General features: G+C 41.9%; 8 protein-coding genes across 8 annotated transcripts; 2 read left to right on the top strand and 6 right to left on the bottom strand.

The window, feature by feature from the left end:
- Positions 1 to 57: 57 nt before the first annotated feature.
- Positions 58 to 2,870, bottom strand: SAPINGB_P006296 (uncharacterized protein; the record flags this gene model as incomplete). The annotated part of the gene is made up of 2 exons (XM_032001007.1): positions 58 to 2,707; positions 2,788 to 2,870. The coding sequence occupies 2 exons, from the start codon at positions 2,868 to 2,870 to the stop codon at positions 58 to 60; spliced, it is 2,733 nt and encodes a 910-aa protein (XP_031856898.1).
- A 630-nt stretch (positions 2,871 to 3,500) lies between these two features.
- SAPINGB_P006295 (uncharacterized protein) lies at positions 3,501 to 8,429 on the top strand (the record flags this gene model as incomplete). The annotated part of the gene is made up of 2 exons (XM_032001006.1): positions 3,501 to 3,523; positions 3,575 to 8,429. The coding sequence occupies 2 exons, from the start codon at positions 3,501 to 3,503 to the stop codon at positions 8,427 to 8,429; spliced, it is 4,878 nt and encodes a 1,625-aa protein (XP_031856897.1).
- Positions 8,430 to 8,598: 169 nt separating this feature from the next.
- SAPINGB_P006294 (uncharacterized protein) lies at positions 8,599 to 11,250 on the bottom strand (the record flags this gene model as incomplete). The annotated part of the gene is made up of 1 exon (XM_032001005.1): positions 8,599 to 11,250. One exon carries the CDS (start codon positions 11,248 to 11,250, stop codon positions 8,599 to 8,601), a length of 2,652 nt encoding a protein of 883 aa, XP_031856896.1.
- Positions 11,251 to 13,617: 2,367 nt separating this feature from the next.
- On the bottom strand, positions 13,618 to 14,382 carry SAPINGB_P006293 (uncharacterized protein; the record flags this gene model as incomplete). The annotated part of the gene is made up of 3 exons (XM_032001004.1): positions 13,618 to 14,060; positions 14,114 to 14,294; positions 14,353 to 14,382. The coding sequence occupies 3 exons, from the start codon at positions 14,380 to 14,382 to the stop codon at positions 13,618 to 13,620; spliced, it is 654 nt and encodes a 217-aa protein (XP_031856895.1).
- An 825-nt stretch (positions 14,383 to 15,207) lies between these two features.
- On the bottom strand, positions 15,208 to 16,236 carry SAPINGB_P006292 (uncharacterized protein; the record flags this gene model as incomplete). Its single annotated transcript, XM_032001003.1, has 1 exon — positions 15,208 to 16,236. The coding sequence occupies one exon, from the start codon at positions 16,234 to 16,236 to the stop codon at positions 15,208 to 15,210; it is 1,029 nt and encodes a 342-aa protein (XP_031856894.1).
- Positions 16,237 to 16,329: 93 nt separating this feature from the next.
- SAPINGB_P006291 (uncharacterized protein) lies at positions 16,330 to 17,550 on the bottom strand (the record flags this gene model as incomplete). The annotated part of the gene is made up of 2 exons (XM_032001002.1): positions 16,330 to 17,148; positions 17,545 to 17,550. 2 exons carry the CDS (start codon positions 17,548 to 17,550, stop codon positions 16,330 to 16,332), a joined length of 825 nt encoding a protein of 274 aa, XP_031856893.1.
- Positions 17,551 to 17,714: 164 nt separating this feature from the next.
- Positions 17,715 to 19,013, top strand: SAPINGB_P006290 (uncharacterized protein; the record flags this gene model as incomplete). The annotated part of the gene is made up of 3 exons (XM_032001001.1): positions 17,715 to 17,846; positions 17,924 to 18,720; positions 18,866 to 19,013. 3 exons carry the CDS (start codon positions 17,715 to 17,717, stop codon positions 19,011 to 19,013), a joined length of 1,077 nt encoding a protein of 358 aa, XP_031856892.1.
- Positions 19,014 to 19,024: 11 nt separating this feature from the next.
- SAPINGB_P006289 (uncharacterized protein) lies at positions 19,025 to 24,523 on the bottom strand (the record flags this gene model as incomplete). Its single annotated transcript, XM_032001000.1, has 2 exons — positions 19,025 to 23,726; positions 23,898 to 24,523. The coding sequence occupies 2 exons, from the start codon at positions 24,521 to 24,523 to the stop codon at positions 19,025 to 19,027; spliced, it is 5,328 nt and encodes a 1,775-aa protein (XP_031856891.1).
- Positions 24,524 to 24,832: the final 309 nt, after the last annotated feature.

Raw genomic sequence — 24,832 nt, 5'->3', positions numbered from 1 at the left:
AATTAATCATTATTATTAAAAAAAAAACTACACTGTTTCAAACTACTTTGTAGATCATTAATATCCTAAACTTCTCATGATGAGATAACCCAGAGTTACAATGATAAGATAGGCCAGAATAGAGGCTGGGACACCACGCGAAATAAAGTTCCCAACGGTAAGGTAAGGTCTGCCAAACTCATCTACCATGCAAATTGCAGTGACGTTGGGGAAGCCGGAAGTTGGAAGACCCATGGCTGCTGAGCACAAAAAGGCGGCGCCCATAACAAGCAAACGTGGGTGTGGATCATCCATACGGGCACCAATAGAAGAAATGAGAGGGAGGATGATGAGAGCAGCGACAGTATGGGAAACAAAAGTGGCGACAATAAGAATCAAAAATCCAAAGACAACAAGGACACCAAAGACACCGAGACCCTTGATAACGTGTTGTTCAATGCCGTGAGCAACAGTAGTCAAAAGGCCCGAGGTGGAGACGGCCTTTCCAAGGGCAATACCACCCATGGCAAGAGCAATAATAGTCCACAAAAAGTTGTTGAAATCGTCCGAGGAAAGAATCTTGGAACCAAAGAAAATGACAATTGGGAAGAGGGCCAAAACGCCCATTTCACCAACATAAGGTTCGAGCTGGTGGGAAAAGCACCAGAGGATAATGGTGATAATTGTAACAATGGAAATAAACCATTGAGTAAAGCCAAAAGTCTCATTGACAATACGAATGGGGGCCGTGACCTTGACATTCTTGCCAGGTTTAAATGTAATTACAAGAAGGGCCCAAATGAGAATGTTGGAAATGATGCAGACAGGGATGGCAACGGCAAACCATTGTCCCCATGTAGGAGCAGGGGTCATGTTTTCCAGAGCAATAATGTTTTGGGGAGAAGCAATAGGAGAAGCCATGCCACCCACATTGGAAGCAAGAGCAATACCCAGAATGATGCCCTTTGCAAATTTGGAGCCTGTGGGGAGTGTGCGTAAAAGGGGTTGTGCGATAGAGAAACAAAGCACGGGGGCAGCAACATTGGAGATCCACATGGACAAAAAGGTTGAGACAAACATAAGGGCAAGAAGCACCACTTTAGGGTTAGTACCTGCACGCGAGAGAATAAAGGTTGCAAGCATCTTGGCAATATTGTACTTCGAAAGAGCAGCAGCCAGGGTAAAGCCACCGAGCAAAAGCATGATAACAGAAGACCACATTTGGGAAAAGATGAATTTAGAGGCATCCGAAGCTGTCATGGGGTTTCCATCAGCATCGCAGGGGATTCTAAGGCAAATGACAAGTAGGGGGACCAAAAGAGAAGTAACAAAGAGTGGCATAGCTTCTGTAGCCCAAAGAAGTGAGGCAGTGACAACAACAGCCAGACAGCGGTTTTGTGGAACAGAATCAAGGGTATTGGTATTAAGAAGGGCAAAGAAGATAATGCCAATAACAAAAAGTTTGATGGCCGAGGCGTTAAAGATCCAGCTTGGGACCTGGTGGCCCAGAATGGTATAGTAAACGACCTTGTCTTCATCATTGTCGGTTTCTCCCTGAAGTTTCACGTCTTTCACAACAGGAGTTGCATGGGCGATACGGTTAATTTCCATTTGGTCACGCCAGACAGTGTTGCGGTCAAAGACAACGCGTTCACGGAGATGGGCCTGGAGCTGGACAAGGCCAGCAGCATCATCACCGTCAGTGACGAGGTTAGAATAGATGGAAACAACCTCTCGAATGCGAACATTTAAGTGTTCCTCAGTACCTAAGCTAAAGACATAAGTTTTGGAGAGGATCTGGTCAAGGTAGCGTTGACGCAGAGACGTGTTGAGAGTCTTGTCAAACTTTTTGAGGGCTTTTGAAAAACCAGTCTTGTTAAGCTGGACGTAGGATCTAAGTTCAGAGAGTGAAACAAAAAGGTTTGTGGCACGAATTTTAAGAGAAATGGCTGTATCGTCAGGCCAATGGGGTGCATCTGGGAGGCTATTTCCAAAGCCAAAGACGGAGAAGGAGCGTTGGCGAGAGCCAGTGCGGTTTCCTGCGCCGGTTGAGACTGATAAGGATCTGCGGTTCCCTGGAGAGACTGAGGAAGAGGAGTTTGAAGGGAGTCTTACGCGTGAGGTAAAGTCAGTTTCGTCTACCGAGTGGGTTCGTGAGTGATGGTGAGAGCGATAGGCTCGGACAGGGGAAGTTGCACGGGAGCCATCATAGGAAGAACGTCGAGTATAAGATCCGGCAAAAGTTCCTGGAGAGGCCGAGAGGACAGAGTTTGCTGAGGAAGGTGGAATGCCAAGCTGGGATGCCTGGCGAGAGAATGGAGGTCGTACTGTTGCTCCTGTGGCAGTGGTTGGAGTACCTGGAGTACCAGAAGAAGCCGCGGTAGCCCCCGAGGCTCCAGAAGCAATGGCGATGGCAGCAGGGTGGTGATGGTTAAGTTCAAGATCGTCATCAGAGTCATCAGAGAGTTCCTTATGGGGATCGGCAAGTTCATCGAGGTAATGCTGATGGTCTTCAATGAGTTGGTCCAAATCGCTGAAAAATTTTTCTTCAGTGTCGGTGTAAAACTCGTTAATTTTGTGGAGCTCAGTGTCGAGACGGCGTGTAAAAGTTTGCGATGGATCAAAGTCGGTTGTTGCAGAGCCTGAGGGACCGTGAATGAGAGCAGTGTGTTCGGTATCATCAGAACCCTGCATTCTACGGACCGACAGCTTCTCAAGAGAATAGATTCTAGGCAAGGTAGTTAGATGGATGTTTCTTTTATTTATTTTTTTTCAAGGGCATATTATTATTATTATTATTATACTTACAATCTCTTGAGAGCAGAGTAATCAATGTACTTTGCAGTCCATTCTGGGACTGTATTATATCTGAGAGACTCGTCGAAACGCATTGTCGGGAGATCAATCAGAGGGATGTCGTTGGTGAAATCTTCTAGTGGCACTTTTAGGTGGGATTAAAGGTTGTTAGATGGGAAGTGTTTAAAAAGTGCGCACTGGTGATGGTGATGGTGGTGGTGGTGATGATGTTGGATTGGAAGATATTATAATAATAATAATAATAATTATATGTCCGATTTGAAGTATTTTTTTTAAAGAAAAAATAAAATAAAATAAATTCCAAAGAAATTAAAAAAATTTCAACTTTTTTTATATTCATTAATATATATATATTGGCATGAATTTGATCTTTTTCCATTAATTGCCCGAGTTCCGTGCATGAAATGACCCGAAAACTCGTGTTTGATGCTCCGGTCATAGAAACGTGCAACTACATGCGCGGGTACTTATAAGTCTGTAAGCGTATATTTCAGTCCTTTACCTTATATACAGCCATTGTATAAATTTATATTTATTTATTTATTTATTAAATACTTAGCATTTATTACTTAAAAAAAAAAAAAACCTCCTCCAGCAAGATTTCTTTTCCCTCCCACATAAAAAAAACCACTCGCGAGTTGATTTTGTAAATCTCCACCATACGGAAATTCAACAATTAGTTTCTTTCCATAATAATATCGCAGATGACTGTCATTGTCGCCTCAATGTGAGTTCGTCGTCATGCGGAATTCGAATTTAATGCTAACAAAAACCTCAGATTTCTTCCGTATACAGTCAGGTTTGACCTCTCGCAATGCGCGACGGCACCGGCGTCGTCCTCGTCTGGGCCATCATCTTCCTCCACTACACATATGGCCCCGCCTGTTTCTCCGGGACTCGTAAACACAGGTGGAACCATTCATAACCATGGATTTCATGCCCCAAACATTACCCAAGATACATTTGCTCCAGTTACAGCTCCCGATGAAGGTTCTCCAATTCTCTCGGTGGCTCCTGCATCCATCACCACACCAGTTTTGGCCCCTACTTCTTCTGCACCTACCAATACTACCCCGTTAGAAGAAAAACGTTCTGTAGCCAAAGCTTTAATCCCAGATATTGTCCAGTCAATGGACAGCAGTAATCCCCTAGCAGCGAAAAAGGAACTGAAACCAACGCTTGCTCAAGAGCTTTTCTTTGGTCCCATAGTCGACACAAAAGACGCTCCTGAAAGTGTAACAAGCGACCCAAATCGTCGCAGAGGTGAACTCCCAAAGGCAAAAGATCCATCAGCACCACCAGCACTTTCTCCCCATGACCCAGTTGATCCTATTGAGTCTGCAGATCCACCAAACCCATCTTCTGGTGCAATGTGTGTTCCAATTGAACTCTCACAGCCGCAACAGCAAAACCAACCTCTTTTCAACAATGCATCATCTTCCCTCTCTTCTACATTATCCTCTCAATCAATGGCCCGTACTCTGCTGCTTGAAAAAATGTCTATACATTCTGCAAGAGCCCGCTCTCGTAAACACACCTCATCCGCAGACTTAGCTGCTACCCTAGAAAAAGTCCCCTGGAACGTCGAACTACAGCGAGCAGGTAATGGTGGCCTCAAAAATGCCATTCGCCGCTCTCTCGCAAAGGACTGCATCGATTCAGTTCGATGGGTAGGTTCTCCCAATCTCCCCCTCGAGTCAATCACCCCTAAAACTAGAGAAGCAATTTCTGAAAAACTCTTAAATTCCTACGACTCTGTTCCAGTATTCGTCCCTGAAGATACCTTTGAAGGAGCCTATGCTACATACTGCAAAAAAGTCCTCTGGCCAACCTTTCACTACCAAGTCCCTGAAGATGCAATTCTCCAAACAGCAAGTGATAAGTCTTGGGAACACTACCAGCAATTTAACAGAGCCATCGCAGATGGGATCCTCAGTATTTATAAAGACGGAGATGTCATCTTTGTCAATGACTACCACCTTCTTCTCGTCCCCCAAATGCTCCGTGAAAAACTCCCAAATGCCAAAATTGGCTTTTTCCTTCACGTTGCATTTCCCTCCTCTGAGGTCTTTAGGGTTCTCGCTGCCCGGCGAGAAATTCTTGAAGGTCTAATTGCCGCAAATTCCATTGGCTTTCAAATCGACGAATATGCCCGTCACTTTATGCAAACATGTAACCGCATTCTCATGGTCGATACAACCCCGTCAGGAATCCGCATGAATAACCGCTTTATCTCTGTTAATGTTAATCCCATTGGCATGGACTCTGAAAACTTAGAATCTTATCTCACTAATCCTGACGTCACAAACTTTATCACTTCTATTCGTAGAACTTTTGGCCACTTTGACCACATTTTTGTCGCCCGAGATAAGCTCGACCCTGTTCGAGGTGTCAAGGAAAAGCTTGAAGCTTATGAGCTATTTCTTCAAGAGCACCCTGAAATGATTGACAAGTGTGTTCTTATCCAAGTGTGTCTAATGAACAAGGCTAATCCAGAACTCGAACGCTCTGTTAATGTTATTGTTGACCGCATTAACTCTCTTAGAACAAACTTTGGTGCAATGAGCCCAATAGTGTTTCTGCATCAAGATATTGAGTTCTCCAGGTACATTGCTCTTCTCTACGAAGCCACTGGATTTGCTGTCACCTCTTCTAGAGAAGGCATGAATCTTACATGTCACGAATACATTTTCTGCAACGACCGCTATGGCCCTCTCATTCTTTCTGAGTTTACCGGTGCTGCTTCTGAACTCCAGGACGGTGCAATTACTGTCAACCCTTGGGACAAACGCGAAATGGCAAATGCTTTTTATCTCGCAGCAACCATGGATAATGAGTCCAGACGCCAAAACTGGGAGCGTTGCTACGAACACGTTATTCGCCATACTTGTGTAGACTGGATCATGGGGGTTCTCAATGACCTAGACGCTGCTTGGAACGAGGAACAACGTCGCGCCGCTCAACATGTCCCGCTTCTTGATACACTCAAGCTTATTGAAGATTACCAAGGCCACCCCAATAAAAAACGCATTTTTTTCCTCGACATGGACTCGGCCATTGCCGCTCTGCCGCCGCCTGCACCTGCCACCGCTGCTGCCGCTGCTACGGCTGCTGCTACTTCTGCCAGTCCAAGCTCTCAAAACTTGTCGGCTTTGCTGACCCGGCCACATATTCGCCGCACTTCCAGTACGGTTTCACTTTTCGACAAGATCGAGCCTGAGCTACCAACAATGGGGTCTTTTAAGCGGTCCCGCGAAAATTCAAAATCCGTCACCAATATCGTGGACCTTATCAACCTAGACCCATCATCTTCTTCCTCCTCCCCCTCCTTGCGCAGACTAAAACCACCCCTTATTAATCGTTTCAGCAGCTTTGAAGGACGCGCCCTCCCCGATGCTTCTTCTTCTGTTAGCAGTGTTGCGGCTGGGGATTTCAAACCCTCAAAAGCATTTTTATCTCCTCAACGCAAAATTTCAGCTCTTTACGAGCTTGTCAACGACCCTCGTAATGTGGTCTACGTTATCTCTAGTGATTCCAGATCTTCGCTTGCACGTCTCTTTCGCCGCGTCCCTCGCATTGGCCTTATTGCTGAGGATGGTGCCTACATGCGCCGCTTCGATCAAGATAATCCCTCATGGGCATGGCTCAAGGGCTCCACCAACCCTGAAGAGCCAGAAGACGATTGGGTTGAACTTATTGATTGGGACAATGTAAATGAGTGGAAAAAAATGATGCTTAGCATGCTTAAAGATGCTCGAGAACGTCTGCCCAGTATGGATATTGAGGAACAGGATACTAAAATTATTCTCAACCTTGCCCGTGCTTTACCTAACACACCCTCTGCCTCCTCTCCTCCAATCAGAAAACTGGTCCAGCTTGGAGCCGGCCTGGAGCCGCGTTCCGAGGCAGAAGAGCGAGTTTTCCAAGTTATTGGCGAAGTTGTTTCCCATGTCAATGACGTCTTTGAGTCTAGCTATAATGTCCACGCCCGTTTTGACAATGCCTCCAAAACGGTTGAAATTTCAAGCGAGTCTGCATCAAAGCTAGGTGCCATTAAACGTGCGTTTTATGAAGAAGTTTCCCGGGCCGCTGGCGAGTCCTATGTTACTTCTACTACACTTGAAGACTCTTCTCATGAAGATTTGTTTTCTCCAGCAAGTTGTCAAGGCCCTACGCGCCTAGCCCATAGTCATTCCATGGGCCACATGCACAAACCTCATTCTCTTGGCCACGTTCTCAGCCATAATGGATACTACTCAGCACGAGGAAGCATCTCTGCCGGATCTGGTGTTGGTTCATCTATATTCACCACACCATTGTCGGCACCGATTAACCCCGGATCGGCACCAGATACGCCTCTTTCGGCAGCTAGCGGGACAAGCGAACCAAAAGAGGTTTTTGAGCTGGTTTTCATTGCGGCTGAAGGCGGTGACCAGGAAAACGATATGGTTTTGGAGTGGGGCAACAGTCTACGGAACGGGTTTGGCTTGACCGATGGTGCAAAGGCTGGGAGTGGAACGGGTGCCGGTGGTCCGAGCAACTCTGATGTTTTCGGTACCCCATCCAGTGCTGCTACGGCGGGTGGGAGTGCCTGGGGGACCCACTCCGCGGCGAGTGTTCTTTCACCTTCTCCTCGTGCTTATAGTGTCTCATCGCCTTTTGGGCTTCTTGCGCTTGATAATTCGGATATCAACTTGGCAGGCCAAGCACAACAGCACCAACAAACTGAGCAAGCAGCGACCCAGCCTTCGGCATCTTCTTCCGGGTATGTTTCGACTCCTTTGTCAACGTTGCAAGAAGGCTTTACTATATCTGGTACTCCAGAAGAATCATCCCCACAATCAGCAATAGGGTCTGTTCTTCCATTCCCTTCATTCCCACCACCTCCACCACAAGCATCGTCTTCTGTTTCCTCGCAGTATACTTCTGGCAGCTCGCCAAATGCACCTGCCATCAATCTAGGCAGTTCGGCCACACCGCCGCCGGCACCATTGCAAACAACACTAATGCGTCGCTCCTCGTCCATTGCCAGCCGTTCAACTGTTTTTGCAGCAGACTTGGGTCTGTCGCAGCAAACTTTTCACACAGAAACTCAGTCTCCTACATCCATGTCCCCGGCATCCCTGTCGCCAGCACACTCTGGGTCGCCTCCTTTTGGGCTTCAGCAACAGCCTAAGCTTACTCTCACCACAAGTGGAATTACTCGCGGGCGCCGAGGCACAGGTCTGGCCCCTCATCACTCTGGAACTAGTGGTGTTGGCGCCAGTACGTTGCTTGTATCTGAGCCTGCTGTTTACACTGTTTCCGTGGGCGGGACCGGAACCTATGCCGAAAGCGAGGTAGACGGTGTTAACGGATTGTTGACTGCCATTATTAACGCAGTTCGCGGCAGCATTGGCAGCGCCGGAAGTACAGGGAGCCTTGGGACTGGTTGGAGTGCTGGGGGTAGCTCCAGTGCAAGTGCAAGTGCAAGTGCTAGTGCCAGTGCCAGTGCTAGTGCTAGTGCAACGGTCAGTGCAGGAAGCGAGACAAGTTCTCGAGGAGGCGCTAGTAGCTCTCGAACTGCGGAAAGCCAAGAAGGCAAAGATCAGTACGTGTTTCCCGAGACTGGTGACGATTTCTGGGCTATTTGAAGTTGAATTATTATTTTAATTTTTAATGTTTTATTGAAATTATGAATTGGCGTTTTTTTTTCTTTTTTTTAATTTTTTTTTTTTTAATTTTATTCAAATTGAATTTTTTTTTTGTTTAACTTTACGCGCAGGTACAGAAACAAAATGCTCCTTCAACCTAAAACTTTCTTTAAGCATCGTTTCTACGCTTGATCTTACCAATGTTGGCATTATACTCTTCTTCCTTGAGAAACACTGTCACCACAGTTTCATTTGAATATTTGCTGTTGCCCAGCGTAAAGGCAACGTTGCTATCCATCAGGTATGTTCGAATTCCCTGTGATCCATGTCGAACTCCCTTGATAGGAACTACCTGGTGCGTGATGCGCTTTAGGCTATATGCAACAAGCTTTTTGTCCACAGGCAGTTCTGAGCCATAATAGTAAAATCCAGCTGTTACTTGGTCGTACTCGTTCCCTAGACATGCAATATGTTCTTGTTCCTTGGTTACTTCGCAAGCATTTCTCTTTTTCAATTCACGAGGAAACTTAAAAGCACTGGTGGCTAGACTAATAGGCTCCAACTTGGTGCTAATGACTCGCCGCCCTACCGCGAGGTAGTACGTTGTGTCATTGTAAGTGCACTCGACAAATGCTTCCGAGTGCAAAAATGTGAGCGGCGATGCAGCAACACGCGGTAAACATAAAACTGACCCGGCAGTAATTGGCTCCCGACCTGACCCAAATTCCAGTACGGAAAAGTTGCGTGTGACGGCCCCAGCCTCGATATCTTGGACTTTGGTACCGCGGTCTGTATGAATAATAAACTTGACAACTGCTTTCAAAATACCTTGAGATACACTGGAGCCTCTTGTAGAAGTTTCAAAAGGATGAGAAAAGTAAACAGAACCCATGGGAGTATTTTCCTGGGGGAACTTGGAAAGCAAGTGGTATGCAATATCTTGCTGGAAGTTTGAGTTTTCATTGGGTGTTTGGTGAGCTAAGCCAAAACTGCGAATTGGTCCAGATTGTTCGATAATGTCGACGAGATGGTACAGCATATGAAAATGAATATCTGCCACCGTTTTGGGTGCAGGGTGTCCAGGCAAAACATACTTTTCAAAAAGTGCAAGACCAGCACAAATCATTTTGTGGTAAACGGACAGATACTTTTGTTCAATCTCTTCGCCCATAAGAGCCTTGCAAACAATACTTAAGAGTAAAAAAGTAGTGCATATTTCTGTCATGTTTTCAAATTCCATGAACAGAATGGGGAAAAGATCCAAAAGATCGCGAAACATGGCAATATTCATGTCTTTTAAGTTTCCTTTCATGAAACTTTCCAAGGGGAGTTGAAATTGCGCCCGCAAAATGATTTTTTCCAAAATTCTTTTGTTTGAGTCATCCAACAAAGTCGAAGAACTTCCATAGCTGGGATCCAGAAATAAAGAAAACATTTTTTTAAAAATGTTTTCAAAAAAGAAAATGTCATCAATAGGTAAACAATAAGGTAAAATTGTAGAAAATAAGTTGTGGATTGGAGAAATAAAACCAATTTCTTGTTCTTTAGCATTTTTCAACCACTTTTTGTCTTTTCCAAGTCCGAAATCTCGGCTGGTTGTTGTTAAGCCCTCAGGCCCACACTGGACTTTACAAAAGTTGCAAGGCATTACTTGGGGCGCAAACCCACTTAGTGGGTTCCCACAAAAAAATGGTACAATGCACCTCACTTGGATCTCTGTTTTGGTGTACCCATCGTAGACTTGCACCCCATCCTGCGCCCAGCGTTTAAAATCATCCATCATTGGTTGCAAAAAGCTCTCTGAGGTCTGTTTAGAACTGTGGGGAACAGACATGAGGGGGATCACGAAAAATGGGTTAAGCCGTGTGCCTACCGGCAGATTGTGGATGACAGCGCTATAGAGAACAAAAGTACCGTGGCTTGAGGTGCAGACGCTGCTGTGGCAAGATAGGACAAGTTGCAACGAATCCTTTGACTTTTCAAAGTAGTGTGGCGCACCTTCTTTAGATTCATAGCGTCCTGTTTGAGAATTTTTGATTTTTATCTGGTGCTTGAATAAACTTTTGAAAAGTTGGCCGTCAAACACATCACGGATCTTTGAATCTTGAGAGTAAGCTGGTAAAAATCTCATAATTTTTGCAAACACTCGGTCCTTGAACAACTCCCGAATCCGTAACTCGGGCTTAAAGTAGTAATAGCAACAGTTAGGGTCCTTGGGGATTTGGCAAAGCGTACATTCCTTCAAATGAGAGTACGGCCCAGTAAAAGCCATGCATCCTTTAGAGCAAAAAGCTGTTTGTACCGAGTAGTTTTCAATTAAATTTCCCTTTTCTAAGTTTTTAAGAAAGTTTTTAAACCCCTGATAAGCGTCCCGATAATGGCCAACATCTTGGTGTTTTGATATAACCTGAGCACCATCACAGTGAACCTCCAGACACTGTTTGGAGAAAAAGGCATGGTCATTTTTTACCAAAGCAATAAAGACTTCTTTACATGAATCCATTATAATGTCACCCCTGTACTGAGTTTGTGAAATAGTTTTGAAGGGATTTGTAAGACTTGTCTTTTTAGTAGAGTTAGTCTGGGGGTGATTATGATACGTTGGTGGTTCCGGAGAAGGATTGTTCATTGGCAAACAAAGCTCTGAAATTCGAATAGCTCTGAAATTAGTTGGCGAAGGTATTGGTTCCTGACACTGCTTTAGTACCTTTTGAGGCAGCGGATGTCTAGCATTTTGTTTTTGATTTCCCTCATCATCTTCTGATTGCCATTTATTAGAGTCTTTTGGCAAAGACGATTCACAATATGTTAGCGAATTCATTTGAATTTTAGTTTATTCATTAAAATAAAGGGGTAAAAGTTAGAGTAAAAAAAAAAGATAAAAAAAACAACTTTTATTTAAAAAAAATGGATGATTTGCGCAACATATACTTTTTTACTTACAATATGCAACTCGCCTTAAAATCTTTCTTAGCAATTTGTTTTTTATTTATTTTTTTAACCTACAATTAAGTTTTCTTGTTGCCACATTTGCCCTTTTTGCCGCCTATGTACCTTTAGAAAAGAATATCATTGCACTTATATTTGGTTTGGAAAGGCTTGTATCTTTAACATAAAATTTTATTGAAGATAGGTAGCTTTGGTATTGAATAACATGATTTATAAAAAGTTATAAATATTCTTATAAATCCATAAATTAAAATTATATATGTATTTTTTTATTGTAAAGCGAACATTTATTGATATTAATATCAATAAATGCTCGCTTTTGAATATAAAAAAAAAGAATTTGAAATGTAAAATAGAATGTTTTAAATCCAAAAAGCGTATTTAAATTATTAGATTTGGCAGGTTTCTCCCTTCTATAATACTACAGTGAGTGAGACAAAGACCCCAATTGGTCCTAATTTCATTGAGTGGAAAATATAAATAAGTGGAATTAGAAAGGTTAATTAGTTTTGTTGCTCACAAACAATGAAATTGTATAATCTGATAAGACCTCTTTGCAATGGAGTCTCTTTACTAATCATATTCACATTTAATCTAGATTTTTTTTTGTTCTACATTTGAATGAATAAATTTTGTCTAAAATGTTTAAAAAAAAATTGTATTTATATACAATTTTCTTAAAAATCAATTAAGAGTAAACATAGCGCATTAAATGAATAACAGAATCAAAAAAAAAAAAAAATTAGACTAACTTTAATAACATTGTATATAGGACTATAGAATTTTAAAATATATATATTGAACTGATCATCAACTAAGTCATAAAAAAAATCATTTTGTTGCGGATAGTTTTCTAAACTTAACATTTTCAATTGGCCAAAATTAACCCTAACCACAATGTGAAAAAAAATTGCATGGAGAAAACAAAAATGGTTGCAACTTCATGTCATCACCAACTTGTTCATTTAAAGTTAAACATAAAAAAAAAAAGTGACATATAAATACCTTAGATAGCAACCACAACGGGATACTTTATTTTTTTTTATCAAATTAAAAAATTCAAAAGTTTGTAGAACAGGAAAACGTTTAATAAAATTATCAAAATATTAATATCAAGTTTCAATCTGAATAAGCGATAAAAAATACAAAAAAAACCTTTTTTTTTTTTTTTTTTTTTTTTTTCAAATATGAACAAGTAATAATAAGCGATCAAAGACATTATTAACACACCTACAATGGCTTCGGTTCCTTTTAACAATGGAGAGGGGGAGAGAAAATGATACAAAATGTGGTGGTATGATCGACATAATACAACCAGAAAAAAAAATAGAAACAATGAACATGATTTTGTAATAATCAGGGGGTTATAAGGAAAAAAAAAACCCTTTTTGAAGAGATAAATTCAAAAAAAAAAAAAAAATAAAAAACAATCAAAACGATTTTCTAACTCAAGAGTTCAATTTTAAAGCCAAATAATAGCCAGAGACTCATCTATCCACTTGCTGAACCAAATAACTTTGAATTCAAACACGGAACTTAAGTATCACAAGTTCACTGGAAGTTATGCTTTGCTTTGCTGCCAGCTGAACATCATTGGAACATTACCGATTAGAGCTGGTTTAGAAACTTTGAATCGTAGTTTAATCTTAAAGAACTTATTGCTTTATCTTAGTGTTATAGGTGCTCCTTGCTGCTGCGTTATAGCATGGAGCCACAATCCAACTCAATGCTCAAGTGTCGCGTTTCACATTTCGCGAGGACCAGTCCAGTGCCCTAACCACGCAGTACATGGTGCGGCTAGGGTTCCAGGATACACCTAGCGAACAACGAAACTAAGTCTATGGAGAAGGGGTACTACAATACTGACACATTTAGTTCTGATTCAAGTCTGTGAAATTTTGAGAATCTGACTGAAATTAAAATCATTACAAAGATTAGAATTAAAAAAAGATGGTTGTATGAATTTTTAAATCTTCATTAAGAGTTTATTCATATGATAATGTTGACTTACTAGTGCTGACAAATTACTTAAAGTCTTCAGTTTATATTAGTTTGTAGTAGTAATGTGAACACACTATAGTATTCTCCAGAGTAAAACCTAACAAGATATATTTTCATTTAGAATACTTTATGATAATGGCAATATCAAAATTTAATTTTAGATGCAATAATTGAATTCATAAGTTTAGCTATCAAAAGATATATTAAAATGCTTATCTATGTCTATTAAGTTTGTTTACTACTTAGGGGTATACTTGAGAGCCTCGTCACGGTATTTGTATGGAGTCTCGTAAATTTCGGAAAGGGGCTTTTCATTAATCACAGTGTCAAACCAGTTTTTGATTCCCTTGTGCTTGCTCAAAAACTCCTTGTCCCAGATAGTCTTGAAAGCAACTTCAAGCAGACCGACAGTCACGTAGTCAGCGACAGTTGCATGGTCACCGACAATGTAACTCTTGTTCTCGAGGTGAGCCTCGAAGTAGTCAACAAAACGAGCTGAAGCGGCAATGGCAGCTGCGTGAGTTTCAGGAGTGTAAGGAAGACGACCAACAAGGGGGAGAATAATTTCTCGGAGAGATCCCCAAAGATCGGAGTTGGCAAAAGAGATCCAGCGAAGAATATCAGCACGTTCTTTCAGAGTCTTGCCAATAAGCTTGCTTCCATCTTCAGAAAGACCAGCGACTAGAAACAGTGTTAACAAAATGAAAATAAATAAGGGTTAAAAAAATACATACGGTAGTAGGAAATGGCAATAAGCTCGTGGAGAGCAAATCCATCAGCACCAACAAAAGCAGGGATCTTGCTAAGAGGGAAGTTCTTCTTAAACTCTGGGTCCTCATCAGGGTTTGTGACAACCTTGACGTCAAGGTTAAGAGCCTTGATGATGGCGAGAGGAGCAGTCTTTCTGCCACTGCCCTGATTTAGAAGTTAGATCTGGTAATAAAGGAAAGGAAAGAATTAAATTAAGACATACTTCGCGAATGTAAAGAGTTCCAAGAGACATTTTTAAATTGAGTTAATTAAAAGAAATTAGGGGTATTAAGAAGGTTGATTTATATATGTATATAAAAATTGAGAATAGTATTAAGAGTGTTGAAATAAATAAGCTGATGAAGAAGAAAGAAAGAAAGAAAGAAAAAAAGGGAGAAAAAGAAGAATTGAAAAAAAAAAACAGGAATTTTAGCTTCCTTTTAAATCTTTTCTATGGTCAATTGAATTCTAAATACTCATGACCAATTGCACAAACGGTTGTTGTGATTTTTAAACAAACTGATGAGCTTTTTTTCAAAGCAATTTGCGCTATCGATGGCTAAAGTTTCACAAATCAAAAGCTAATGATGGATTTTTTTTATTATTATTTTGTATTTTTATTTTTAGAAAAGCATTTGATGGACCTCCGAGTGGTGCGGCTGATTGTTATGCAAGCCGCTCGCTTCCAGTAACTTTTTTTTTTTTTTTTCATCCTCAACGATTTATCAAATCATTTCTTTTAACTAAAAAAAAAACCCTCCAAGAAAAGAATCAATTTAAAAAGATTAATAAAAATATAATATATAAACTATAGAAATCTTCATATACTGTTTTAATTAAATAAAAATTATTCAGTCAAGCTTTATTAAAAAAAATAATCTTTTCAAAGTTGGTTTATTAAAATAAAAAAGTCCCCAGCCAATACTCATCATCATCATCATCATCTTCGGACTCCGTTAGTTACCCCATTTGTCAATCACATGTCATCATCATTCTCCTAATTATTTATATTTATTTATATTAAATTAAATAAATTAAACAAAAATTTCCAAAAATTACGTGCTTTCATTCCTTTTTATTAATCATCAATCTTTAGCATACCACTGAAGTCCATGCTAAAATCATTCTCCACTATTTCGCCCAACTCTTTATATGAAAAATACCTGTACCCAACCTCCGTGGCATCCTGGCCACTCTTCCAATAATCATGAAATGGTTTTGTCGGGTCATGAGTAAAGTCCACCAAACACTCGGCAAAAAAATTACTAATTTCGGTGTTATATTCAAAAGACAGTTGACGCCTTCCCTTTTGGATCGGGAACCCCAGTCTAGGGAGTGTAACAATATCGAAAAGGAAGCTCTGCTGGGGCAGCAGGGTCGAAATAAGAACTTTTTTGAATTTGTGAGTGCTGGGGTATTCTCCCTCAATCAGCTTGTGAAGAACGGAAGAAAAACAAGGCATTCCGTAATAATGGACATGAAAATGGGTGATGTGTTCCATAGATGCCATGGATTTCATATACAGTTCCACTGTTGATATATGACCGAAAAACTGGGTCGGAACAAAGGATTCATCGTAAAGTTTTACAAGTTTCGAAATATAACCCAAAAGCGACCAGTCCATCACGTTCTTGAGTTTGTCAAGATTTTCAGGCGATAGAGAAGAGAATGACGGTTTCTTGGAATTATATCGGTGGCCTGAAGTGGTCTGGATAAACTCGCTAGCAAGATCATAAAATTCCTTTACATCAGGAGGGGATAATTTTGGGTCGCGCTTGCTAGCAAGAGAATCAGAAAAATACCTGCTAAAATGGGATGATACCGCAGGACAATGATTAGGAACAAAAACCTCAAAAACACGGATTGTCTTCAAATTGTTTATAAAGTTCAAAAATGATGTATCGGGATCCAAGCTTATTTTGCCTTCGTTAAGCAGTATGGATACTCGAGTGATTGCAGATCCCACTTCACTAATGGTAGGGAAGCGAAAGACAGCAGCGCCAGGACCCAACTTGATAGCTTTAATATTGGGCATTTTGTAAACCTTAAAAAGGAGCTTAATATCAATCTCTGGATGGGCAATGTAAATGTCGGTAAATACTGTCATTGGCTTGGATTTATATAAATCATCTAAAGATTTCTCAACAAATCCAGTACTTTGGTGTGGCAGAAAATTTTGGAAAATGTTAAGTGAACCATTTTATAGGTTTTCAAGCTTAAGATCGGACAAATGTGAAAAGGATTCCAGCACGCTTATTTTGCTTTCTCCCACATGTTTGAAACTAAAGTATGCAGTTATGGCAAGCTCTTTGATGCTTTGAAGATTATTGATACATTTGATTATCTTCTCTGCCTCGCTTTCAGCAACACTGTTAATGCAAAAGCACAAAACAGTAAGCCTGTCCATATTTCCCGATAGATTTGGCAATGAATAGTATTGGCCAACTGACAGCATGTGGAAGTAGTTACGGTCAATGTTACAGGACTTTAAGTTTTCTCGGCCATGCTCCGTATCGTTGTCTCTATATCTGACATCACAGTAGATTGGAACAGGTCCTGCTTTGATGGATGAGAATAGTTTAGAATTATAAAATTGGTCATAGCAAACTGCAGGCAAAAATTTAAAGAAAATTTTCTTGAGATTGGGGAATTTAGAAAAGTCAAATGGGAATTGGAAAAAAGTATAACCAAACATTGCATGAATTTGGAATGGATTAAAGTATAATGTTTCAATAGATTCCGTAGGAAGCCAGCTGTACCTTTCAGGGAACAAGAGCGAAAGAATTGGGACTGAGCGCCGGGGACTGGAGGTGGATGGAGAATAACATATGACGACTACATGAGCCCAAGCCAATGGCTGATATATTTTTCTGAGAATATCGGAGGCCTTGCTGACAACAATCTTGTCATTGAGTCTGAGATACTCTGCAAGTTTGAGATGCAGGTCATAAGGGAGGTCAATTAAAGAGACAATTGTAAATGAAGGATTAAAGTCTAAGAAAACTGTGACACCGTAGTTCTGATGTTTATTTTAGTTATGAATTTATAATTTGAAATGATTAGACTCTATGTTCCCATCGACACGGGTTGTTTTCCCTTTAATAACTTCCTCCAAATGTGTTGTCTAGATATTAGTGGTGTTGGCAGTGGAATGTATTTAGTCCCTGTTATGTTTCATTGATCTGATACAGCTTGAAAATTGAAAAATTGAAAAATTGAAAAAAATATAAACAAACAAAAAATTTAATTACATTTTATTGTAACATTTATTGTAACACATTAGCCGCATGTGGCTTGTGATTACGCCAACACACGTGATTTACCCAAACACCGTTGGGCTTTATGGCTTGTTTGTTTTTGGACTACCGTCAGTGGGTCTCCCCCCAGCAGGCCAGCCAGCCAGCCTATATAAAACCGCCATTCCCACCAGCCTTTTATTTTGGTCCCATCCTTTTTCTTAATTTTTTAATTTTTTTTTAATATTATTCTATTCTTTTTTTTTTTTTCTAAAAATCTTTTTTTTTCACCTCATTTATAACTCCCAATATCCATTCTATCTTTTTAACTTCTAATCCTTATACCACTATGAGTGCCATTCTTAGACGTTCAATTGCTGTTGCTACTCGCGGACAGCTTCGCGCCACTTCTTCCCGCATTGCTCAACCCAGCCGCGTTCTCGGGTTCCGTTTCAACTCCACCTTCAAGCAAGAGAACCAGGTAAGTAATAATGTTGTTTAGATGCTCATGTTAGATTTTCAATCTCAATTTCAATTGGCTAATTTTTTTTTATTTAGCCTCGCATCAGAATTGGTTCTGAAGCTCCTAACTTCAAGGCCATCACTACCCAGGGTGAAATTGACTTCCATGACTGGATTGGCGATTCTTGGGCCGTTTTGTTTTCCCATCCCGCTGACTTTACCCCCGTCTGCACCACTGAGCTTGGTGCCTTTTCCCAGCTTGCTCCCGAGTTTGCCAAGCGCAACACCAAGCTGATTGGTCTTTCTGCCGACCCCTTGGAGGACCACGTTAAGTGGATCAAGGATATTGAGGATGTAGCAACCAACGGCTCGCCGTTCCAATTCCCTGTCATTGCCGACACTGACCGTAACGTTTCGTTTTTGTACGACATGGTTGACCAGGCCAACTTTGAGAAGCTCGACAAGGGAATTGCCTTCACTATCCGCAATGTCTTCATCATTGACCCTTCCAAGAAGGTCCGCCTGTTTTTGGTCTACCCTGCCTCCACTGGCAGAAATACCGCAGAGGTTCTCCGCGTTTTGGATGCTCTCCAACTCACTGATAAGGCTGGTGTCGTCACTCCTGCCAACTGGGCTCAAGGCCAGGATGTCATTATCCCTCCTAGCGTCTCCAACGCTGATGCAAAGGCCAAGTTTGGCGACTTTAAGGAGGTCAAGCCTTACCTCCGCTTCACCAAGGAGCCCACCGTCAAGTCCTCGTTTGCTGGCTCATCCGCAGGACCCACTGCTGGTTTCATTTTCGCTGCCGCTGCCGCTGCTGGTGCCTTTGCTCTGACTCAGGTTGACGACAAGGATCAGGCTAAGGTTGCTCAGCTTAAAGGTGTTTTTGAAAAGTAAGCAAAGAAAGAAAAATCTGTTTTTTATTATTATTATTACTATACATAAAATTTTTTTTTGTTTGAATGAATGAATAATGACTTATATATATATATATATTTTTTTTTTCTTTTTTTTCTTTTTTTTTTTTTCTTCTTCCAGATTGAAAAACCAAGAACCGGTTGATGTGGCCATGGAGTTAGGCACAAACGATCCAAAGTCCGAAGCCGAGTGGGACCGATTGTTCAAGCACCTCCGTGAAACCCCAGAGCTCGTTTATACACCGAAATCGCAATCACCAAAGAAATGAGCCCTAAGAAACTAAAAATTGGCAAAATATTCACGAGTTTGTTTCTCGCGGCCCAATCTCAATTGTTCTTGTTCTTGTCGTTGTTGGTGCTGGTGCTGGTGCTGGTGCTGGTGCTGGTGCTGGTGCTGCTGTTGTTTCAGTTGCTCTTCGCGTTGCTTTGCTCGAAGTTTCCGCTCCTGTTTCCGTCTAATGTTAGCCTCAGCTTGCTCATTCTGAGCTCGAAACAAGGCTTCAGTATCTTCGCCTTCTCCTCCATAATGTAAAACAATTGGTAATCTTCGTTCCTCAACTTGTAAACCTCTTCCTCCACCATCTTCTCTTTGCATAGCACATCCTCCAGTTACCCCGCTCATTTGCATCGTAGCAACCATCTCGGCCTCTGCTTGTTTAGCAGCAGCCGCTGCAGCTGCACGTTTGGCTGCCCGTTTTTTAGCAACTGCGCGTCGTCGCCGCTCTAGATCAGCGTCTTCTTCCTGTTCACGTTTTTCACGCTCTGCTTTTGTTTCACGTCGGTGTCGACCCAGACTCATAATTGATCGGATGCTATTCTTCTTCTTTAGTGTATCGCGTTTTTCCTTTTCTTTTTCCTTTTCTCGAGTAGAAGACTGCTGTTTTTTGTGGTCACTATGCTTTGTAGACTCATGATGATGGTGATGATTTTGTCGAGATGTATCGCGAGATGAATGATGTTTATGAGAATCTCCATCTCTGTGTCTTCTTTCAACTTTTTCTCCATCTCGGTGCCTTCTTTCGACTTTTTCTCCCTCAGATTGTCTTTTCTCCTTCTCTTTCTTCTTTATTTTCTCGTCTTCCTTCTTTTCTTCAACCTTGTCATCATCCTTCACCACAATATCAATCCCATGAAGCGACACACTGCCTACTCTTTTATGAGCACCAGGTCTACCCTTCATCATTATTGAGTTTCCAGAGATTCTACGACTTTCTGGTCGAGACTTTATAGCTGTTGTTGGCCTCTCAACTGCTGAAACAACAACGCTGGATCGCTGAGAATGGATACGTTCAAAGTGCTCCGGAATTTCATCTTCAAGCCGCACATATGCTTCCCATTTGGCACGCGGGCTTCCAACTTCTCCGCTGCTCACTGCTCTCTGGATAATTGGGGAACTGGATTTTGAAAAAACACCGTCCAAGTTGAGCTCAAGAATTTGTTCATCTTCATCTCCCTTTTCTTTTTTGTTAGGGGTTTCAATATCTTCTTGTTCCACAACTTCTTCCTCCATTTCGTGATTATCTTGTTTTCTCTCTTCTTCCTCTTCTTCCTCTTGTTCTTGTTCCTTTTCCTCTTGTTCTTGTTCTTGTTCTTGTTCCTTTTCCTCTTCCTCTTGTTCTTCGTCATCTTCGCCATCTTCCTCTTCATATTCATCGTCTTCATCGTAACCATAACTTCTTCCAAAATTCATTCTTCTTACTGTTTGGAAATCTTCCCCGTTATCCAATATAAACAGCTCTTCAACCTCTTCTGGTTGTGTTGGTATTGCCAATGTAGAATCACTCTCCACTCTTGAAAGATTGCCATTCCCTGGGTAATTTTCAACAGACTCGCCTTCTTTTTGATCAAGAATATCATTCCAATAGCTCAGTCTGTTGCGTGGAGTTTCAGAAAACGTAGAGGAACGTTCCCGTGTATTGGTATTGATAGGGGTATTGATAGTAGTGGTGGTAGCAATTGGAACAACAGAAACAGAAGCAACTGTCTCACCAGTAGGTGGCAAGTCTCTTGGACTTGATTCACAAACTAACCCAGCAGTTTGTGGTTTTTTGGATTGACTTTCAAAAGTTTCCACAACCTCCTCAACTTTCAAAGAACTCATATTCAAGAAACTAGCTGAAGATTGAGGCCGAGATTTCAATGACAGTTTAGAAATAGTTCGTCTAATTACCTTCTTCAATCTTGTTTTTTTTAACTTCTCATCTCCATCACCGTCTTCTTCCATTTTAATATTCTCTTCTTTTTTTTCTTCTACTTCTTCTTCTTCCTCCTTTTCTTCTGCTTTCACACTTTCCAACTCCCAGCTTTCAAGAATTCCATGACCTGGCCGTTCAGTCTCATCAAAAGCAGCCCTAATTTCTCGGTACGACGCCACACGGCCTTCTTTTTTATAAGCTTCACCGCCACCTCCGCTACCACCACCACCACCACTTTGAGAGTCTCTGGATGCTTCCACTGCAGACTTGCTTGTTGAACGATCCCCCTTCCGCCGCATCACTACCGTCATCCAGCGCCGCACTGCAACCATTGTCGTACGACGCGTTTGCTGTTCTTGATTTTGATTTTGATTTTGATTTTGATTTTGATTTTGATCTTGGCCCGTCACATTCTTCTTATCTTGACCTTCTCTTGTTGCTGTCATTTCCCTTTGCACCTTCTTGTACTCTCGAACCAAGGCCTGGAGTGCTTCAGACTGAGTAGTATTTTGATTTTCTCCTACCTTTTTCTTTCGTCTTCTTCGTCGTCCTCCTCGTTTGCCATCCCAGCCTTTGTCCTCACCAGCACTATCATCATCATTATCATCATCAAGCCAATCTTCATGATTCTTTAGTAACCGTAAAGGTACTCCATCAGGTGCAGCTTCCGCTGGCGCTTGGGCCAATCGATCCAAATCAATTCCAAAATGGTTCAGAAGGTACAGCATGTATTGAGTTGTTGTTTCATCTGCATGCTTTTGCCGATATTCTGTAGCCGCATCATGGTTTGCAATGTGCGCCTTAAAGCTTTCTACAACCTCCTGGTGCCGGTGAGCCCGTAGATCCTCGTACCGCTCTTGCATTTGCCCAGATGTTAGCACGGGCTCACCAACAACTCCGCGCTTGTTTTGGAAAAACTTTAGCGATGAGGATGTGCTAATTGTGGATCCTGACTTGACACTTGACGGTCGTTTGTGACGTTTGCGAGGCCCAAAGCTCGGGCCCATAACATACTCTGCAGATCCAGGATCTTCTCTTGTCGTTGTCACCACCGACTCAGTTTCAGTTTCAGTTTCAGTTTCTGACTGTTCTTCTTTTTCTTTTTCTTTTTTATTCTCATCTTCAAAACTTGCACATGCACCTTCTTCTTTAGTCACAGGTCGAGAAATCCTTCTTTCTGAGCTTGCACTAGCCGTGGTAGTCGACACAATAGCTGGGCTTTCATTTCCGTACCACGACGAGTCCTCAACCTCAATGGCTTCTCCTTGAACTTCTTCAGGTCTCGGCAGCACTTCATACGATCTCGTAAACCCCAAAAACAAGTTATCTAGCTGGTGGGCCTTTTTGCGCCTGCTCTTGCCCTTCATAAGTAACCTCCCCGTACCCTTATAACTGGCTGCATCATCAAACTTCCCCAGATCTTGTTTACCCGTCACGTCCGGTACCGCGCGCGTGTCAATTCGAGAGGCTACTGAGCGTTGTTGAATTTTTCGCTCTCCACGCGTTGCTGCCCCAACGTGTTTGAATCGTCGGTGCCTGGCCGAGGCCTCCGAGAGAGTACCGCTGCTGTTACTATGACTGTTACTGCTGCTGCTACTGCTGCTACTGCTGCTGTTGCTGCTGTTGTTAACTTCGTCGTCCTCGTCACTACTGCTGGTGTCACTACAACTGCCATTTTCATTTTTGTTAGCGTTGCCAACGTCCTTGTTGTTTCCACTTCCGTGATGTCCCAAATTGGCAAAGTTGCCCACGTCCACCATTCTTGAGTCCACGCCATCTACGCCGTTCATGCCTTTTTTGTTCTTGCTTAAAGATCCAACTGCACACTTTTCCGAAATGGTCCTTTTCCCGCCTCTAAACCCCTCGGATCGTGAATTAGGCCTTGCATCGGTAGAAGATATTGAAATTGATATTGATGGTGATGATGATGGAGTCAGTAGAAAGGGTGGTCGTACTGCTACCATACGGGCAGCTGAAGCTGGGCGACTTCCTGAAGAACTGGGCGGGGCGCTTCTATTGTAGTTGCCTGTAGAACTTGTTGCCGTTACGGTTGCTAGTGTTGGTGTTGCTTTTGTAGCTGTTGCTTTTATAGCTTCAGTTGCAGTTGCGGCTGTACCAGCTACGGATCGAATAATCGGCCCTTCATCGGTCCGTTTGTGTGGGGGGCTTTTCTCTTTGGGCTCCTCCGCATATCCGAAATCCCCCAACACAAACGGCTGCTGCTGCTGCTGTTGTTGCTGTTGCTGTTGCTGTTGCTGCTGCTGCTGCGTCGAGGGCGATGGCGGTGGAGCGTCCAGCCAGTCTTCAACAGCGCTGTTCGACTCGGCAATGGTTTTAGTTCCGAGCTCCGGTTGGCCGTTTTTATTGTTGGCTTTCATTGATGCATCTTTTACAAAACGGCCTTCGTTTACCGTTTCAAACCGTTTAAAGCCTTCCAATTCACTCTGCAGCTTTGGTTTCTGCACCTCTAAATTATTCAAATGCTTCATTTGGAACCCGGTATTCCCACCGGTAAGTCCTTCTGCCCCTACTGCACCTACTGCTGCTGCTGCTGCTGCTGCTGCTTCGTTGTCGTCGTCGGAATCGTCTAGTGACAATTCCAATCGAGTTGGCCTGAACGGTGTTCCTCTTGTAGCTGATGCTGTTACAACCATAGGAGTCGCCAGTCGTCCAGCGACGCTCCGGAACCCGGTTGTCGAGCTTCCAACACCTGAGTCTTCAAACGAGTACGGCGTGTTACCTGCTGCAGTTGTTGGAAATGATCCCGAGTAAGTAGAAGCTGAGTTTCTGTATAATAAAAAAAAGAAAAAAAGAAAAAAGAAAAAAAAGAAAAGAATTCAACCGTTAGAGAAAAATATTCAATCATGTTCAACACACTCAAAGTAGTGTTTTATTTTTTTATTTTTTTATTTTTTTTTTCTCCCTCCATCTTTTTGCCCTTTAGGAAGCCTAACTTACAACACTTGACTGCTATTGTTGCTATCGCTAACGTTGCTTGTACCCGTCAACTTGCCGCTATCATGGCCGTTAGAACTACCGCTATTCCCTGACCCTAAAAACGTTCTTCTTAAAGCATCACGTCGTCGTCGTCTTTTCCTTTGACTACTTGGGCTTTTAGACTGTCCACTATTGTTCCCATTTCTATCAATCTTCCTTAAGTTATTTTTTCCATTTGTTTGTTCTTTAGTATCATTACTGGAGGTGATAGCCCCAGACTTTGTTGTCATGATTGTTTTGGTTTCAATGGCTTCCTCGGTAGTTTCGGTGGTCTCCTCGGTTGTTTCGGTGAGATGCGTCGCCGATTGTTTTAGGCTATGTACTGACCCCACTATATTGTTCTTGGTTTGGGTCTTGTTGACTGTGGAGAAGGAAGAAAAAGAGGAGGCGGGGTTCATGTAGGGCTTCATTTCCCCATTCATATCCCCCCCGCTATTCTGGTTGATGAGTTTGGGATAAGGCGGTGGCTGTAATGGAGGAGCTGAAGATGAAGGAGCAATTTGGCTTGCTCGTGTTGCTGCTGGATTTGTATGGTCATTAGTGTTGTCTGAACAGCATGCCCAAGTAGGACATGAAAAAGAAGACATTATTTGAGACTTTTATAAGCAGTGTTGAATTTGGTGATTTTAATAGAAAAGAAGAAGAAAAAAAAGATTAAAAAATTGGAAGAAGAAGTAAAAAAAAAAAAAACAGAAAAAAACAGAAAAAAGAACTACTTTGGTGGAGTTTTACAAGTTGAGGCCATTCACAAAATACCAATTTAGGAAATATATGCAAACTTTATGACATGAATATATTAATTTTTACATAGTATACAGTATTACTTATACAAGAGAAAGAGAGAAAAAAAAAGACATTAAGATGCAAAGAAAAAACACACAAAAAAAAGAAGCAAA

This window comes from Magnusiomyces paraingens, assembly GCF_902498895.1.
Source record: "Magnusiomyces paraingens strain CBS 517.90 genome assembly, contig: contig5, whole genome shotgun sequence".
In the NCBI taxonomy this organism is placed as follows: Eukaryota; Fungi; Ascomycota; class Dipodascomycetes; order Dipodascales; family Dipodascaceae; genus Magnusiomyces; species Magnusiomyces paraingens.
The sequence above is the reverse complement of the archived record's forward strand: the minus strand, read 5'-3'. Positions and strand labels throughout refer to the sequence as shown.